Source organism: Phocoena sinus, chromosome X (assembly GCF_008692025.1).
Source record: "Phocoena sinus isolate mPhoSin1 chromosome X, mPhoSin1.pri, whole genome shotgun sequence".
Lineage (NCBI taxonomy): Eukaryota > Metazoa > Chordata > Mammalia > Artiodactyla > Phocoenidae > Phocoena > Phocoena sinus.
In genome coordinates this window covers 21069938-21089300 of record NC_045784.1, presented here as the reverse complement: position 1 = coordinate 21089300, position 19363 = coordinate 21069938, and the positions used below count along the sequence as shown (strand labels likewise).

The 19363-nt window shown below is 39.7% G+C and overlaps 1 protein-coding gene across 1 annotated transcript in view; it reads left to right on the top strand.

The window, feature by feature from the left end:
• PCYT1B (phosphate cytidylyltransferase 1, choline, beta) overlaps positions 1–19363 on the top strand; it is a 141925-nt gene that overhangs the window by 53408 nt on the left and 69154 nt on the right. The window contains exon 3 of the mRNA XM_032619158.1: positions 2018–2134. Coding sequence (XP_032475049.1) covers positions 2018–2134 — 117 coding nt within the window. The remainder of the gene's footprint in view (positions 1–2017; positions 2135–19363) is intronic.

Here is a 19363-nt window from a genome sequence, read left to right as displayed (position 1 = left end):
TTACTTGTTGAAGAGATCAGGGATTTTTTTTTTTTTTGGTCCTGCAGAATTTCCCAGTCTAGAAATTGCTGACACACTACAATTTTTAAAAGTGAGCTTACTGCAAAATCAACTCCACGAATACTCTTCACAAATTTACTAAATGGCCTTTTTTCTCAGTAATTATCTCGTCTTTCTTTACTTTTCTTTCCTCCCTGCTTCCTGAATTTATTTATCTTGATCACTTCTGAATCAATAACACAAAGTTTTGCAAAACTGCCATCTGCTTCCCCCTGGGGTTTATATCTTAAAACAAATTTTCCTCAATTGAATTCAAATTGAATAAGAGCTTTGAAACCAAGGCTCCCTCATTAGACAGTTTGTTATTTCAAAGTATTTTCTATTTACCGTGCCTTATTTAGAATACAGTATAATCCTGTGAAGGCAATTCTCTTTGTTCAAAACGGTGTATAATTGGGAATAATTGCAATTCCCTATCTGACAGAAAGTCTCTCGAGTTTTGTTTATTAGAGAAATTTAATTTATTAGAAACATTGTGCCATCTGAATATATTAATGTAATATTCCTTTCAATTTATGTTCTAAATTAACGAGGTTGTATTACATCAAGAAATAATCACAATTTTAAATCTGAGCCTTAAAGATCATTCAACAGACGTGTGCATTGATTTTTGTAAAATTTATAACATCAATATAATACGTGCATCTAGTTTAAAAAGTTAGTAGGACTCTTAGGCTCGTAAAACAAACCAACCAGCAATCCCTTTCCCTACCTGCCCCACCTCTGATTCTTGTTCTCTGTAGATATTCAGCACTTGACAATCAACTTTCCAAAATGTTGTTGACATCTCTAATCCACTGTCATTGCCTTTCTTGTTTCCTCTGCCCTTGGGGGATTATCTCTTCTTAATTCTTTCTCTGTAATTCTTGTGGTGTTAGAGCGGAAGTGGAGCTAAGTGTGTGTGTGTTCAGTTTGCCACGTTTAGTTTGTCGTTCGCCATATTTTCATTTTCTAGTTCCTTTGCTGAGAATCCAAAATGGTGTGAAAGTAAAAGTTGGCACCCAGCCCCTCTACCTCCCTATGTCTCCCTCTTACCGGAGGGGATGGGTCTTTGGCTGACTCAGCAAAAGTGTCATCCTGCGGTTCCTAGTGCAGTCTCCTGGCTCCCGGGAAGCTCTGGTGAAGTGTGTCCCTCTTCCTCAAGAAATGGCACTTCCCAAGTGAGAATGTCTCTTGTGGCCGATTTGCTCTTGACCCTTCTCCCTAGGAATGACTGTAGTGTGGGTCACTCGCCTCCAACCCTGGGCACCCCCCTCCATGTAACTTTTGCTCCCTGACACTCCTCCCCTTGGGGCATGTACACCCCGCCACATGTCTTAGGATACCAAAGAGAATAGGGAGTGACCTTTGTGCAGTGTATGCTGGTAAATGTTTAACAACTGGCCCTCCAGGGGGAAATAAGCCCTGATTTGAGCATTTGCCAATCTCTATGGTGTAAATACTCCTCCCAAGGCTGATTTTACGCTGCCACGGTGACTTGGAAGAGGTGCACAGCTGTGTCTTTGCCTTTGGGAATAGGACTCGGGGGTCTTAGTTCAGGACTGCCAGACTCGAGGATGAAGTCATTTGTCCTTTTCATTGAGCTCCTCAGTCACTCCTACCTCGATATTCCTGCTGGGCTGACTCTGTCAACCCTTTGGTTATGTCTGGTGTGTCTGAATCTGCCAGCTCAGCCACCTGAGACTCTCCTCTGGATCAAGAAAACTCCCCAGTGCTGTGCGGCTAAAAACGTGTGTTCTGGGTCAATCTTAATTTTGTTACGTTTTTACTCTGCTTTGATGTCCTTAGAAGAACCTCTTGGTAAAGTTAATTTCGTGCACTAATATGAAACTGATGGCTTGTAGACATTGTGTTTTCTCCAGGTAAACCTTATTACAGTGCTGTACTGATGGAAGGATCAGGTGACTGGGATTCCTTATTCTGCAGTTCTGTTGATGATGTTTTCTTTCTTCCACAGTTGACAGACCTGTCAGAGTATACGCAGATGGAATATTTGACCTCTTCCACTCAGGTCATGCAAGGGCACTTATGCAAGCAAAAACACTGTTTCCCAACAGCTACTTGTTGGTAGGAGGTAAGAAGTGCATTTTGTCTTTGTCTAGAAAACTCTTGTATAATGTGCTTCCTGAAAGGGACCCCTTTCAGACTTCCATCATTAACACCTCACATTGGAAATGCTCCCAGTTCAGCCTATATTGCGTCGCTCGTTCACTGCGTGAAATTTAAAATGATATTTAAAAAACCATAGGGGAAATTACATCCTCAGATTATAAACCATTGATTCCCAGAGAAAGACGAATAATACCACCAAGGGTAACTGCTTCATGTTCTGCATTTATGCCTTCTTGTGTTTGAGGCATGATCCAATTTCTGTTTCTGAAATTTCCTAGAGGGTTAGGAGAAAAGCAATATTATTCTGATTTCAAATCTTAGAGACCTGAGGGGGATTCGGGATGATTAATGGTAAGTAAGGTCATTGTCTGTTTCCTTGGTGTGACCCACAGTACTTAGGGCCATGTTGTGCTAATGGTAGTGGCTTACAGCAGTTCCCAGTTAGTTGAATTTATGTGCTGTGTATTAAAGAAATAGAGATTTATATACCTAGGTAATCTTGGTTTACAATGAAGGAACTGACTGATTTCATAAGCTTGTGGAGAGAGAAGGGCAGTTAGACATAAAATTTTCTTCTTCCAAAAGGCCTACAGATTTCAATTGGGGTAAAAGGGAAAGTTTCTGACCTGCAAGACCTGAGTCTCATCTCTGTAGCTTCTGGAAACACCATTTCCTTTCACTATAATCATTTTTTGTGGCATTACATGAACTAGACACCATCAACCCTTAGACCTCTACCGTGAGGGAAAAAGGTGATGGTAAGAGACTACACATCTGTTTGTAAAAATATTTTGTTGGGCTTCCCTGGTGGCACAGTGGTTGAGAGTCTGCCTGCCGATGCAGAGGACACGGGTTCGTGCCCCGGTCCGGGAAGATCCCACATGCCGCGGAGCGGCTGGGCCCGTGAGCCATGGCCGCTGAGCCTGTGCGTCTGGAGCCTGTGCTCCGCAACGGGAGAGGCCACCACAGTGAGAGGCCTGCGTACCACAAAAAAAAAAAAAAAAAAAAAATATATATATATATATAGTTATCTTCTACAAGTTTAAAACTACTTTTTGTATATTTGAGAGGAGTCTTTTGCAGATTTTGCCAAGCATGGTGACTATGTGGTTATTGAATGGAGTTCTTTCCAGAAGGAAGAGGTGATACAAGGCAGTTCATTTCCCTTTATTTTGAGTGGAAAATCATTTCTTGCATGAGCACTGCCACCTGGAGTCTGGTCCTAAGCTGCTGGGGTCCTGGGGAGACCTCTGCAGTGGTTGGGCTTTGGTCATTTTGGCAACCCAAGTTTGGAGGTGGTTAGGTGTAGGCAACACTTAACGGGAACACTGCCCTGGCCCTGGGTTAGCACATCAAAAGTAAAGGCAAAGGAAAAATGTGACCTTCAGTACATTCAGGTAAATTGGAGAAAGCAGTAAATTAATATCAGCAGCTGTCCAGGTCACTAGGCGACAATGGTTTCTCTGATTTACTGAATGATTCCTTCACTTAACAACTATTTTTCGAGCTCCTACTATGTGCCAGGCATTCTTCTGTACACTGAGAATGCAGCCACGATCGAAGCAGACTGTGTCCTCAAGAGAACTTAGAGTCTGAAGGGGAGGCAGACACTTAGAGTCTGAAGGGGAGGCAGAGGTAGGGGTTCTATGAAGAAATGTAAAATAGGGTACGGGGAAAGAGTGGCTGGTGGGGCAAGGAGAGGGACATTTCAGGTATGGAGGTCAGGGGAGGACCCTCTGGAGTGTTGACACCTGTGCAGAGACTTGAATGAAGTGAAGGGCACACGAAAGCCAGAGCACAGAACCTTCCTTGTGTGGTGATCTTCCCACCAGCCTATATGAGAATGTTGGGACAAGTGGAGAAAACGTGGTAGCGACAACTAGATGCATTATTTTGTTGACTTGTTATGTCTTAAGGAGACTTTCCATAAAAGCACAGGTGATGTAGTACTCAGAGAAATTTATATGGACAGGAGTTCAGAGCCAAGAATTAAAGCAAAAGGGAAGGAGAACAGTTCCCACAAGAAATCCCGAACTCCTTCGCAGCTATGGCAGAAGGATCCATAGGGTCATTCCATAGCTCTCAGATGTTAGAGCTGATACTGCTCTCCGATGAAGAACCAGCTCCTCCTGCCCTGAGTTCTGAGATGTTTCAGAGGGTTGTTGCCTAAGCAGCATCGAGTAATGCAGTAAACAGTGTCCTCTCTCTCTAGCAGATTTACAAAGAAACGTAGCTACCCCCCTCAATGGCTATTACATGGATTCTCCGTGGAAGCCAAGGGCATGTTAAACTACTAAGACAACCATGGAGACCATATCTTTTGGTAGGTGACAGGGACTAGAGTATAGATGGGAAATGAAGCAGTAATACATGAAGCTGTAAAAACGTGGTATGAAGCCTTCTGGAGACAGTGACAGAGTAAGAGTGAAAACCTACAAGCAATGTAAACAGTAATAAATAATTTCAGTATGTTATTTTCTCCACTGATACATTATTATTCTATTTAAGATAATTGGCAATACTATGAAATTTTTTGTTGTTGTTGTTGCGGTACGTGGGCCTCTCACTGTTGTGGCCTCGCCCGTTGCAGAGCACAGGCTCCAGACGCGCAGGCTCAGCGGCCATGGCTCACGGGCCCAGCCGCTCCGTGGCATGCGGGATCTTTCCGGACCGGGGCACGAACCTGTGTCTCCTGCATCGGCAGGTGGACTCTCCAGCGCTGCGCCACCAGGGAAGTCCACTATGAAATATTTTTAACCACCCTATTAATAAAATTCAGTGTAGGGACTTCCCTGATGGCACAGTGGTTAAGAATCTGCCTGCCAATGCAGGGGACACGGGTTCAAGCCCTGGTCTGGGAAGATCCCACATGCCACGGAGCATCTAAGCCCGTGCGCCACAACTACTGAGCCTGAGCTCTAGAGCCTGTGAGCTACAACTACTGAGCCCATGTACCACAACTACTGAAGCCCACACGCCTAGAGTCCATGCTTTGCAACAAGAGAAGCCACCACAATGAGAAGCCCACGCACTGCAACGAAGAGTAGCCCCCGCTCGCCACAACTAGAGAAAGCCCGCATGCAGCAGCAGAGACCCAGCACAGCCAAAAATAAATAAAATAAAATAAATTTATAAAAGAAATAAAATTCAGTGTAAGCCGGGGTTCCCTGGTGTCACAGTGGTTAAGAATTCGCCTGCCAATGCAGGGGACACGGTTCAATCCCTGGTCCAGGAAGATCCTACATCCCGTGGAGCAGCTAAGCCCATGCGCCACAACTACTGAGCCTGCGCTCTAGAGCCCGTGAGCCACAACTACTGAAGCCCATGTGCCTAGAGCCCGTGCTCCGCAATAAGAGAAGCCACTGCAATGAGAAGCCCACGCACCGCAACGAAGAGTAGCCCCCGCTTGCCGCAACCAGAGAAAGCCTGCACACAGCAACAAAGACCCAACACAGCCTAAAATAAAAGTTTTTAAAAATTCAGTGTAAGCCTATATTTCATGTGTCTCCACTATTTTAATTGTATTTGATTCCTAGTCTGTTAAACAGAATCTCCAACCACCTGTGTGTAGGCAGATTTCTACAGGGGCATGGTAGCTCAAATTCCATGAGAAAGAACAATCTTCCTTCGATGTATATAGTAGTTGCCTTCCTCTAAAATTCAGCATTTATCACAGCTGTTCCAGAAATACTTTGCAGTTATATGTAAAACAACATTAGGGTCTAGATTCAAATAATTTAAAATAATTATGCAGAGACATTCAGAAATCTTACAGGATGTTAGAAAATTCTCATGTGGGGCTGCCCCACACATAGCAAGATGTTTAGGGACTTCCCTGGTGGTCCAGCGGCTAAGACTCCATGCTCCCAATGCAGGGGGCCTGGGTTCGATCCCTGGTCAGGGAACTAGATCCCACATGCCGCAACTAAAGACCCCCGCATGCCGCAACGAAGATCCCGCATGCCGCAACTAAGACCCGGTGCAGCCAAATAAATAAATAAATAAAATAAATACTTAAAAAAAGATGTTTAACATTGTTGGCACCCTGCCCACTAAATGCTAGTTGCTGCCTCCAATCATAGTGACAACTAAAGATGCCCTACAAATTTCCAAAACTGCTTCCTAGCGGATGCTGAAGCCTTTGTTGAAAACCGTTCTTAGACTAAGAGTCTTCACTCTGTGTTCCCCACAATCCCAAAAAGAATTTTGAAAAACTATACACCTTCTTACAGATTTTTAAGCTGACATCTAAAATTTTCCATCCTAAGTTTAAATAGTTGTAAAATATGTAATTTCTGGAATACCGTAAATTTTAACATTTTCAAAAATTAATAGACTTTATTTTTTAAGGGAAGTTTTACATTCACAGCAAAGCTGAGCAGAAAGTACAAAGGTTCCCATTTACGCACTCACGCACAGCCTCCCCATTATCAACATCTGCCACCATGTTATTATCATCCAAAGTCCATAGTTTAATACGTTAGAGTTCACTCCTGGTATTTTACATTCTTTGGGTTTGGACAAATGTATTATGACATATGTCCACCATTGTAGTACCGTACAGAACAGTTGCAGTGCCTTAAAAATCCTCTGCACTCTGCCTATTCAGCTATCGCCCACCCAACCCCTGGCAACCACTGATCTTTTTACTGTCTCCATAGTTTTGCCTTTTCCAAGATGTCATGTAATTGGAATCATACAGTACGTATCTTTCTCAGATTGGCTTCTTTCACTTAGTAATACGTTTAAGGTTACCCCATGGCTTGTTGGCTCATTTCTTTTTAGCACTGGGTAATATTCCATTGTCTGGACGTGACACAGTTTGTTTATCCTTTTGCCTACTGAAGGACATCTTGGTTGCATTCATGTTTTGGCAATTATGAATAAAGCTGCTATAAACATCTATGTGCAGGTTTTTGTATGGACATAAGTTTTCAGTTCAGTTTGGTAAATACCAAAGAGTGTGATTGCTAGATCATATGTTGAGAGTATGTTTAGCTTTGTTAGACACTGCCAAACAGTCTTCCAAAGTAGCTGTACCATTTTGCTTTCCCACCAGCAATGAATGAGAATTCCTGGTGCTCCAAATCCTCACCAGCATTTGGTGTTGTCAGTATTTTGTACTTTGGCCATTTTAATTGGGGTATAGTTGTATCTCGTTGTTTTATTTTGTAATGTCCTGATGACATGTGATGTAGAACATCTTTTCATTTGCTTACTTAACATCTGTATATCTTTTTTGGTGAGGTGTCTATTCAGATCTTTTTTGCATTTCTTAATCAGGTTGTTCATTTTCTTATTGTTGAGTTTTAAGAGTTCTTTGTGTAGTTTGGATAATAGTCCTTTATCAGTTGTGTCCTTTTCAAATATTTTCTCCCACTCTGGTTTTTCTCATTCCATTCACATGGCCTTTTGCAGAGCAGAAATTTTTAATTTTAATGAAGTCCAGTTTTTTTTTTTTTTTTCCAATTTTATTTATTTATTTATTTATTTATTTTAACATCTTTATTGGGGTATAATTACTTTACAATGGTGTGTTAGTTTCTGATTGAAGTCCAGTTTATCAGTTGTGTCTTTGATGGTTTGTGTGTTTGGTGTTGTATCTAAAAAGTTACTGACATATGTAAGGTCATCTAGGTTTTCTCATATATTATCTTCTATGAGTTTTATGCTTTTGTGTTCTACATTTTGATCTATGATCCATTTTGAGCTAGTTTTTGTGAAGAGTATAAGATGTGTATTTAGATTCCTTTTATTGCATGTGGATGTCCAGTTGTTACAGCACCATTTGTTGAAAAGACTATCTTTGTTCATTGTATTACCTTTGCTCCTTTGTCAAAGATCAATTGACTGTATTTTTGTGGGTCTATCTCTGGGCTATTTCATTCCATTGATCTATTTATCCATTTTTTCACCAATACCACACCTTCTTGATTACTGTAGCTTCACAGTAAGTATTGAAGTTGAGTAGTGCCAGTCTTCCAACTTTGTTCTTTTCCTCCAATATTGATTTGGCTATTCTGGGTCTTTTCCCTCTCCAAATAGACTTTACTATCAGTTTATCATTAGCCACAAAATAACTTGTTGGTATTTTGGTTGGGATTGCATTGAATCTATAGATCAAATTGGGAAGAAATGACATCTTGTCACTATTGAGCCTTCCTATCCATGAACATGAAATACATTTCCATTTATTTTGTTCTTTGATGTTTTTCATCAAGGTTTTGTAGTTTTTCTCACATAGATCTTGTACACATTTTGTTAGATTTATACCTAAGTATTTTATTTGTTGGGGCGTGCTAATGTAAACAGTAATATGTTTTTCGTTTCAAAGTCCACTTGTTCATTGCTGGTATATAGGAAAGTGATTGACTTTTGTATATTAATTAACCTTGTATTCTGCAATCTTGCTATAATTACTTATTCTAGGAGGTTTTTTGGTCAGTTCTTTAAAATTTTCTACATAGATGATTATGTCATCTGTGAAGAAAAAGTTTTATTTCTTCGTCCCCAATCTGTATACATTTTTTAAAATTTATGTATTTATTTAAGTTTGGCTGCATTGGGTCTTCATTGCTGTGCATGGGCTTTCTCTAGTTGTGTCGAGTGGGGGCTACTCTTCGTTGCAGTGCGCAGGCTTCTCGTTGCGGTGGCTTCTCTTGTTGTGGATCACGGGCTCTAGGTGCACAGGCTTCAGTAGTTGTGGCATGTGGGCTCAGTAGTTGTGGCTCGTGGGCTTTAGAGCGCAAGCTGAGTAGTTGTGGCGCCCAGACTTAATTGCTCTGCGGCATGTGGGATCTTCCCAGACCAGGGCTCGAACCCGTGTCCTCTGCATTGGCAGGCGGAATCTTAACCACTGCGCCACCAGGGAAGTCCTAATCTGTATACGTTTTATTTCCTTTTCTTGTCTTACTGCACTAGCTAGGACTTCCAGTACAATGTTGAAAAGCTATGGTGAGAGGTTACATCCTTGCCTTATTCCTGATCTTAGTGGGACAACTTCAATTTTCTCACCATTGAGTATGATGTTAGCTGTAGGGTTTTTTTTTTTTTTTTTTTTTTTTTTTTTTTTGCAGTACGCAGGCCTCTCACTGTTGTGGCCTCTCCCATTGCGGAGCACAGGCTCCGGACACACAGGCTCAGCGGCCATGGCTCACGGGCCCAGCCACTCCGCGGCATGTGGGATCTTCCTGGACTGGGGCACGAACCCGCGTCCCCTGCATCGGTAGGCGGACTCTCAACCACTGCGCCACGAGGGAAGCCCAGCTGTAGGGTTTTTGTAGATAGTCTTTATCAAGTTGAGGAAGTTCCCCTCTATTCCTAGTTTGCCGAGAGTTTTTGTCATGAATGGGTATTGGATTTTATCAAATGCTTTTTCTACATCTATTAATATGATCATGTGATTTTCCTTCTTTTGTCTGTTGATGTGATGGATTACATTAATTGATTTTATTCTATTTTTTGTTTTTTAAAACTGAAGTATAGTTGATGTATAGTATTATATGTTACAGGTGTACAATATAGTGATTCACAATTTTTAAAGGTTATACTCCATTTATACTTATAAAATATTGGCTATATTCCCTGCATTGTAAATATATCCTCATAGCTTATTTATTTTATACATAATAGTTTGTATCTCTTAATCCCCTACCCCTTACTTGCCCCTCCCTCCTTCCTTCTCTCCATTAGTAACCACTAGTTTGTTTTCTATATCTGTGAGTCTGTTTACCTGGGATAGATCCCACTTGGTTATGGTGTATAATTCTTTTTATACATTGTTGAGTTTGAGTTGTTAATGTTTTGTTAAAGGGTTCTGCATCTATGTTAATGAGAGACAGTGGTCTCTAGTTTTCCTTTCTTATAAGGTGTTTGGTTGTGGTATTAGGATAACGCTAGCCTCATAGAATGAGTTAGGAAACATTCCCTCTGCTTCTATCTTGTGGAAGAGATTGTAGAGAATTGGTATAGTTTCTTCCTTAAATGTTTGGTAGAATTCACCAGTGAACCTATCCAGGCCTGGTGGTTTCTCTTTTGGAAGGTTATTACATACTGATTGGATTTCTTTAATACATAGAGGCCTATTCAGATTGTCTCTTCTAGTGTGAATTTTGGCAGCTTCTGTCTTTTAAGGAATTGGTCACTTTCACCTATGTTATCACATTTGTGGGCATAGAGTTGCTCAAAATATTTCTTCCTTTTAATGTCCATGAGATCTGTAGTAATGTCCTCTTTTTAATTTCTGATATTGGTCATTTGTATCTTTCTCTTTTTTCTTTGTTAGCTTGGCTAGAGCCTTATCAATTTTATTGATCTTTTCAAAGAACCAGCTCTTGTTTTTGTTGCCTTTCTCTATTCATTCCTGTTTTCAGCTTCACTGATTTCTGCTCTGATTTTTATTATTTATTTTCTTTTGCTTACTTTGGGTTGGATTTGCTCTTTTTCTCTAGTTTCCTAAGATGGAAGCTTAGATGGTTGATTTTAGATTTTTCTTCTTTTCTAATATATATATTCAATGCTTTAAATCTCCTAAACACTTTTCACTGCATCCCACAAATTTTGGTAAGTTGTGTTTTCATTTTCATTTAGTTCAAAATAGTAAAAAATATTTCTTGATTTATTCTTTGACCCATGTGTTATTTAGAAGTGTGCTGTTTAATCTCCAATTATTTTGGGATTTTCCAGCTATTTTTCTGTTGTTGATTCCTAGTTTAATTCCACTGAGACCAGACATTGTGTGATTTCTATTCTTTTAAATTTGTTATGGGGTGTTTAATGGCCCAGAATGTGATCTATCTTGGTGAATGCTCCATGTGAACTTCAGAAGGATGTGTATTCTGCTGTGGTTGGATGAAGTCTGTAGATGTCGATTATATACGGTTGATTGCTAGTGCTGTTGTGTGCACACCCACACACACCCACACACACATACAGTTAACTATATTGTTGCTGTTAATATCTTGAATATACTGTTATCTGTTAGATCAATTAAGAATAAGAAAAATAAAAGTTTTGTTTTATCTTCAGTTATTCTCTAATGCTCTTCCTTTTTAAAACGTATATCTGAATTTCTGACCTATGTAATTTTCCTTCTTTCTGCAGAACTTTTTTTTTGTTTTGTTTTTTGTTTTGTTTTCTTTTGCGGTACGCGGGCCTCTCACTGTTGTGGCCTCTCCCGTTGCGGAGCACAAGCTCCGGACGCGCAGGCTCAGCGGCCACGGCTCACGGGCCCAGCCGCTCCGCGGCATGTGGGATCTTCCCGGACCGGGGCACGAACCCGTGTCCCCTGCATCGGCAGGCGGACTCTCAACTGCTGCGCCACCAGGGAAGCCCCTCTGCAGAACTTTTAAAAACATTTCTTGCAAGGCGGGTCTACTAGAAACAATTCCCTCAGTTGTTGTTTGTCTGAGGAAGTCTTTATTTCTCCTTCCCTTTTTTTTTTTTTTCGCTATGCAGACCTCTCACTGTTGTGGCCTCTCCCGTTGCAGAGCACAGGCTCTGGACGCGCAGGCTCAGCGGCCATGGCTCACGGGCACAGCCGCTCTGCAGCATGTGGGATCTTCCCGGACCGGGGCACGAGCCCGTGTCCCCTGCATCGGCAGGTGGACTCTCAAACATTGTGCCACCAGGGAAGCCCTCTCTTTCCCTTTTAAATGATGATTTTGTAGGCTATAGAATTGTAGGTTGGTGGGGTTTTTCTCTCAACACTATAAATATTTCACTTCACTCAGTTTTTACTTATTTATTATTAATTAATTTATTTATTTGGTTTCACCAGGTCTTAGTTGTGGCTCGTGGGCTCCTTAGTTGTGGCTTGCTGGCTCCTTAGTTGCAGCAGGCTGGCTCCTTAGTTGCAGCAGGTGGCCTACTTAGTTGCACCTCATGGGCTTCTTAGTTGTGGCACACAAACTCTTAGTTGTGCCATGTGAACTCTTAGTTGTGGCATGCATGTGGGATCTAGTTCCCTGACCAGGGATCAAACCTGGGCCCCCTGCATTTGGAATATGGAGTCTTATCTACTGCGCTCTCACTCATGGGAGTCACTTACTCACTTTTTAAAAAATTTTAATTTTATACTGGACTATAGTTTTTTTTTGTTTTTAGTTTTTTTTCATTTTTGTGATGTTGAGCATCTTCTCATGTGCCTATTGGCCATCTGTATGCCTTTGTTGGAAAGCTATTCAGGTTCTTTGCCCTTTTTTTAAAATTGTACTTTTTCTTGTTTTTTTAATTTTATTTTTTTAAACAGCATGTTATTAGTCATCAATTTTATACACATCAGTGTATACACATCAATCCCAATCACCCAATTCATCACACCACCACCACCACCCCCCTGCGGCTTTCTCCCCTTGTTGTCCATACGTTTGTTTTCTACATTTGTATCTCAATTTCTGCCTTGTAAAGCAGTTCATCTGTACCATTCTTCTAGCTTCCACATATATGCGTTAATATACGATGTTTGTTTTCCTCTTTGTGACTTACTTCACTCTGTATGACAGTCTCTAGATCCATCCATGTCTCAACAGTTGACCCAATTTCATTCCTTTCTATGGCTGAGTAATATTCCATTGTATATATGTACCACATCTTCTTTATCCATTCGTCTGTCGATGGGCATTTAGGTTGCTTCCATGGCCTGGCTATTGTAAATAGTGCTGCAGTGAACATTGGGATGCATGTGTCTTTTTGAATTATGGTTTTCTCTGGGTACATGCCCAGTAGTGGGATTGCTGGATCATATGGTAATTCTATTTTTAGTTTTTTAAGGAACCTCCATACTGTTCTCCATAGTGGCTGTATCAATTTACATTCCCACCAGCAGGGCAAGAGGGTTCCCTTTTCTCCACACCCTCTCCAGCATTTGTTGTTTGTAAATTTTCTGATGATGCCCATTCTAACTGGTGTGAGGTGATACTGCATTGTAGTTTTGATTTGCATTTCTCTAATAATTAGTGATGTTGAGTAGCTTTTCATGTGCTTCTTGGCCATCTGTATGTCTTCTTTGGAAAAATGTCTGTTTAGGTCTTTGGCCCATTTTTGGATTGGGTTGTTGGTTTTTTAAATATTAAGCTGTGTGAACTGTTTATATATTTTGGAGATTAATCCTTTGTTCATTCATTTGCAAATATTTTCTCCCATTCTGAGGGTTGTCTTTTTGTCTTATTTATGGTTTCCTTTGCTGTGCAAAAGCTTGTAAGTTTCATTAGGTCCCATTTGTTTATTTTTGTTTTCATTTCCATTACTCTAGGAGGTGGATCAAAACGATCTTGCTGTCATTTACATCAAAGAGTGTTCTTCCTATGTTTTCCTCTAAGAGTTTTATAGTGTCCAGTCTTACATTTAGGTCTCTAATCCATTTTGAGTTCATTTTTCTGTATGGTGTTAGGGAGTGTTCTAATTTCATTCTTTTACATGTAGCTGTCCAGTTTTCCCACCACCACTTATTGAAGAGATTGTCTTTTCTCCATAGTATATCCTTGCCTCCTTGGTCATAGACTAGTTGACCATAGGTGCATAGGTTTATCTCTGGGCTTTCTATCTTGTTCCATTGATCTATGTTTCTGTTTTTGTGCCAGTACCATATTGTCTTGATTACTGTAGCTTTGTTGTATAGTCCAAAGTCAGGGCGTCTGATTCCTCCAGCGCCATTGTTTTCCCTCAAGACTGCTTTGGCTATTGGGGGTCTTTTGTGTCTCCATACAAATTTTGAGATGATTTGTTCTAGTTCTGTAAAAAATACCAGTAGTAATTTCATAGGGATTGCATTGAATCTGTAGATTGCTTTGGATAGTATAGTCATTTTCACAATATTGATGTTTCCAATACAAGAACATGGTATATCTCTCCATCTGTTGGTATCATCTTTAATTTCTTTCATTAGCGTCTTATAGTTTGCTGCATACAGGTCTTTTGCCTCCCTAGGTAGGTTTATTCCTAGGTATTTTATTCTTTTTGTTGCAGTGGTAAATGGGAGTGTTTCCTTAATTTCTTGTTCAGATTTTTCATCATTAATGTATAGTAATGCAAGAGATTTCTGTGCATTAATTTTGTATCCTGCTACTTTACCAAATTCATTGATTACCTCTAGTAGTTTTCTGGTGGCATCTTTAGGATTCTATATGTATAGTATCATGTCATTTGCAAAAAGTGACAGTTTTACTTCTTCTTTTCCAATTTGTATTCCTTTTATTTCTTTTTCTTCTCCGATTGCCGTGGCTAGGACTTCCAAAACTATGTTGAATAATAGTGGTGAGAGTGGACATCCTTGTCTTGTTCCTGATCTTAGAAGAAATGCTTTCAGTTTTTCACCATTGAGAATGATATTTGCTGTGGGTTTGTCATATATGGCCTTTATTATGTTGAGGTATGTTCCCTGCATGCCCACTTTCTGGAGAGTTTTTATCATAAACGGGTTTTGAATTTTGTCAAAAGCTTTTTCTGCATCTATTGAGATGATCATATGGTTTTTATTCTTCAATTTGTTAATACGGTGTATCACATTGATTGATTTGCATATGTTGAAGAATCCTTGCATCCCTGGATAAATCCCACTTGATCATGGTGTATGATCTTTTTAATGTGTTGTTGGATTTTGTTTGCTAGTATTCTGGTGAGGATTTTTGCATCTATATCCATGAGCCATATTGGTCTGTAATTTTCTTTTTCTGTAGTATTTTTGTCTGGTTTTGGTGTCAGGGTGATGGTGGCCTCATAGAATGAGTTTGGGAGTGTTCCTTCCTCCGCAATTTTTTGGAAGAGTTTGAGAAGGATGGGTGTTAGTTCTTCTCTAAATGTTTGATAGAATTCACCTGTGAAGCCATCTGGTCCTGGACTTTTGTTTGTTGGAAGATTTTTAATCACAGTTTCAATTTCATTACTTGTGATTGGTCTGTTCATATTTCCTGTTTCTTCTTGGTTCAGTCTTGGAAGGTTATACCTTTCTAAGAGTTTGTCCATTTCTTCCAGGTTGTCCATTTTATTGGCATAGGGTTGCTTGTAGTCGTGTCTTAGGATGCTTTGCATTTCTGCGGTGCTGTTGTAACTTCTCCTTTTTCATTTCTAATTCTATTGATTTGAGTCTTCTCCCTTTTTTTCTGGATGAGTCTGGCTAATGGTTTATCAATTTTGTTTATCTTCTCAAAGAACCAGCTTTTAGTTTTATTGATCTTTGCTATTGTTATTTTGTTTCTATTTCATTTATTTCTGCTGTGATCTTTATGATTTCTTTCCTTCTGCTATCTTTGGTTTTGTTTGTTCTTCTTTCTCTAGTTCCTTTAGGTGTAAGGTTAGATTGTTTATTTGAGATTTTTCTTGTTTATTAAGGTAGGCTTGTATAGCTATAAATTTCCCTTTTAGAACTGCTTTTGCTGCATCCCATAGGTTTTGGATCGTCGTGTTTTCATTGTCATTTGTCTCTAGGTATTTTTTGGTTTCCTCTTTGATTTCTTCACTGATCTCTTGGTTATTTAGTAACGTATTGTTTAGCCTCCATGTGTTTGTGTTTTTTACATTTTTTCCCCCTGTAATTCATTTCTAATCTCATGGCGTTGTGGTCAGAAAAGATGCTTGATATGATTTCATTTTTCTTAAATTTACTGAGGCTTGATTTATGACCCAAGATGTGATCTATCCTGTAGAATGTTCTGTGCACACTTGAGAAGAAAGTGTAATGTGCTTTTTTTTGAATGGAATGTCCTATAAATATCAATTAAATCTATCTGGTCTTTTGTGTCATTTAAAGCTTTTGTTTCCTTATTTATTTTCAGTTTGGATGATCTGTCCATTGGTGTAAGTCAGGTGTTAAAATCCCCCACTGTTTTTGTGTTACTGTCGATTTCCTTTTTTATAGCTGTTAGGAGTTGCCTTATGTATTGAGGTGCTCCTATGTTGGGTGCATATATATTTATAATTGTTATATCTTCTTCTTGGATTGATCCCTTGCTCATTATGTAGTGTCCTTCTTTATGTCTTGTAATAGTCTTTATTTTGAAGTCTATTTTATCTGATATGAGTATTGCTATTCCAGTTTTCTTTTGATTTCCATTTGCTTGGAATATCTTTTTCCATCCCCTCACTTTCAGTCTATATGTGTCCCTAGGTCTGAAGTGGGTCTCTTGTAGACAGCATATATATGGGTCTTGTTTTTGCATCCATTCAGCGAGACTGTGTCATTTGCTTGGAGCATTTAATCCATTCACGTTTAAGGTCATTATCAATATGTATGTTCCTATGACCATTTTCTTAATTGTTTTGGGTTGGTTTTTGTTGGGGCTTTTCTTCCCTTGTGTTTCCCACTTAGAGAAGTTCCTTTAGCATTTGTTGTAGAGCTGGTTTGGTGGCACTGTATTCTCTTAGCTTTTGCTTATCTCTAAAGCTTTTGATTTCTCCCTCGAATCTGAATGAGATCCTTGCTGGGTAGAGTAATCTTGGCTGTAGTTTCTTCCCTTTCATCAGTTTAAGTATATCATGCCACTCCCTTCTGGCTTGTAGCGTTTCTGCTGAGAAATCAGCTGTTAACCTTATGGGAGTTCCCTTGTATGTTATTTGTCATTTTTCCCTTGCTGCTTTCAATAATTTTTCTTTGTCTTTAATTTTTGCCAATTTGATTACCATGTGTCTTGGCGTGTTTCTCCTTGGGTTTATCCTGTATGGGACTCGCTGCCCTTCTTGGACTTTGGTGGCTATTTCCTTTCCCATGTTAGGGAAGTTTTTGACTATAATCTCTTCAAATATGTTCTCTGGTCCTTTCTCTCTGTCTTGTCTTTCTGGGAACCCTATACTGCGAATGTTGTTGCGTTTAATGTTGTCTCAGAGGTCTCTTAGGCTGTCTTCATTTCTTTTCCTTCTTTTTTCTGTATTCTGTTCCACAGCAGTGAATTCCACCATTTTGTCTTCAAGGTCGCTTATCCGTTCTTCTGCCTCAGTTATTCTGCTATTGATTCCTTCTAGTGTAGTTTTCATTTCAGTTATTGTATTGTTCATCTCTGTTTGTTTGTTCTGTAATTCTTCTAGGTCTTTGTTAAACATTTCTTGCATCTTCTCGATCTTTGCCTCCATTCTTTTTCCGAGGTCCTGGATCATCTTCACTATCATTATTCTGAATTCTTTTTCTGGAAGGTTGCCTATCTCCACTTCATGTAGTTGTTTTTCTGGGGTTTTATCTTGTTCCTTCATCTGGTACATAGCCCTCTGCCTTTTCATCTTGTGTGTTTTTCTGTGAATTTGGTTTTTGTTCCACAGGCTGCAGGATTGTAGTTCTTCTTGCTTCTGCTGTCTGCCCTCTGGTGGATCTATATTGGATTATAGTTGATTAACAGTGTTGTGTTAGTTTCAAGTGTACAACAAAATGATTCAGTTATACATGTATCTGTTGTTTTTCAAATATTTTTCCCATTTAGGTTATTACAGAATATTGAGCAGAGTTCCCTGTGCTGTATAGCAGGTCCCTGTTGGTTTTTTATTTTAAATATAGCAGTGTGTACATATAAATACCAAAGTCGCAATCTATCACTGCAACCCTTTCCCCCAGTAACCGTAAGTTCCTTCTCTAAGTCTGTGAGTCTGTTTCTGTTTTGTAAATAAGTTCATTTGTATCATTTTTTTAAGATTCCACATATAAGCAATATCATATGATATTTGTCTTTCTTTGTCTGACTTACTTCACTTAGTATGATAGTCTCCAGGTCCATCCATGTTGCTGCAAATGCCATTATTTCACTGTTTTTGATGGCTGAATAATATTCCATTGTATACATGTACCACATTTTCTTTATCCATTCATCTGTCAATGGATATTTAGATTGCTTCTGCAATGAACATTGGGGTACATGTATCCTTTCAAACCATGTTTTTCTCTAGATATATGCCCAGGAGTGGGATTGCTGGACCATACGGTAGCTCTGTTTTTAGTTTCTCAAGGAACCTCCATACTGTTCTCCATAGTGACTGTACGAATTTACATTCCCACCAGCAGTGTGGGAGGGTTCCCTTTTCTCCACATCCTCTCCAGCATTTGTTATTTGTAGACGTTTTAGTGATGGCCATTCTCACTGGTGTGAGGTGATATGTCATTGTAGTTTTGATTTGCATTTCTCTAATAATTAGTGATGTTAAGTGCCTCTCAGCCATCTGTATGTCTTCTTTGGAGAGATGTCTTTTTACATCTTCTGCACATTTTTTGATTGAGTTGTTCGGTTTTTTTGATATTGACCCGCATAAACTGTTTGTAAATTTTGGAGACCAATTCCTTGTCGGTCGCATTGTTTGCAAATATTTTCTCCCATTCTCTGGGTTGTCTCTTCATTTTGTTTATGGCTTCTTTTGCTCTGTAAAAGCTTTTTAGTGTGATTAGGTCCCATTTTTTAAAATAATTAATTTATTATTTATGTTTGGGTGCGTGAGGTCTTTATTTCTGCATGTGGGCTTTCTCCAGTTATGGCATGCAGGGGCTACTCTTTGTTGTGGTGCATGGCCTTCTCATTGCAGTGGCTTCTCTTGTTGCAGAGCATGGGCTCTAGAGTGCAGGCTCAGTAGCTGTGGCACACGGGCTTAGTTGCTCTGCAGCATGTGGGATCTTCCTGGACCAGGGATGGAACCTGTGTCCCTTGCATTGGCAGGCGGATTCTTAACCACTGTGCCACCAGGGAAATCCCAGGTCCCATTTGTTTATTTTTGGTTTTGTTCCCATTACTCTAGGAGATGGATCGAAAGAGATGTTGCTGCGATTTATGTCAAAGAGTGATCTGCCTATGTTTTCCTCTCAGAGTTTTATAGTATCCAGTCATACATTTAGGTCTTTAATCCATGTTAAGTTTATTTCTGTGTATGGTGTAGGGAGTGTCCTAATTTCATTCTTTTACATGTAGCTGTCCAGTTTTCCTAGGGCCATTTACTGAAGAGACTGTCTTTCCTTCATAGTGTAGTCTTGCCTTCTTTGTTGTAGATTAATTGACCATAGGTGCGTGGCTTTATTTCTGGGCTTTCTATCCTGTTCCATCGATCTATATTTCTGTTTTAGTGCTAGTACCATACTGTTTTGGTGACTGTAGCTTTGTAGTATAGTCTCAAGTCAGGGAGCCTGATTCCTCCAGCTCCATTTTCTTTCTCAAGATTGCTTTGGCTATTCAGAGTCTTTTGTGTCTCTGTACAAATTTTAAGATTTTTTTGTTCTAGTTCTGTGAAAAATGCC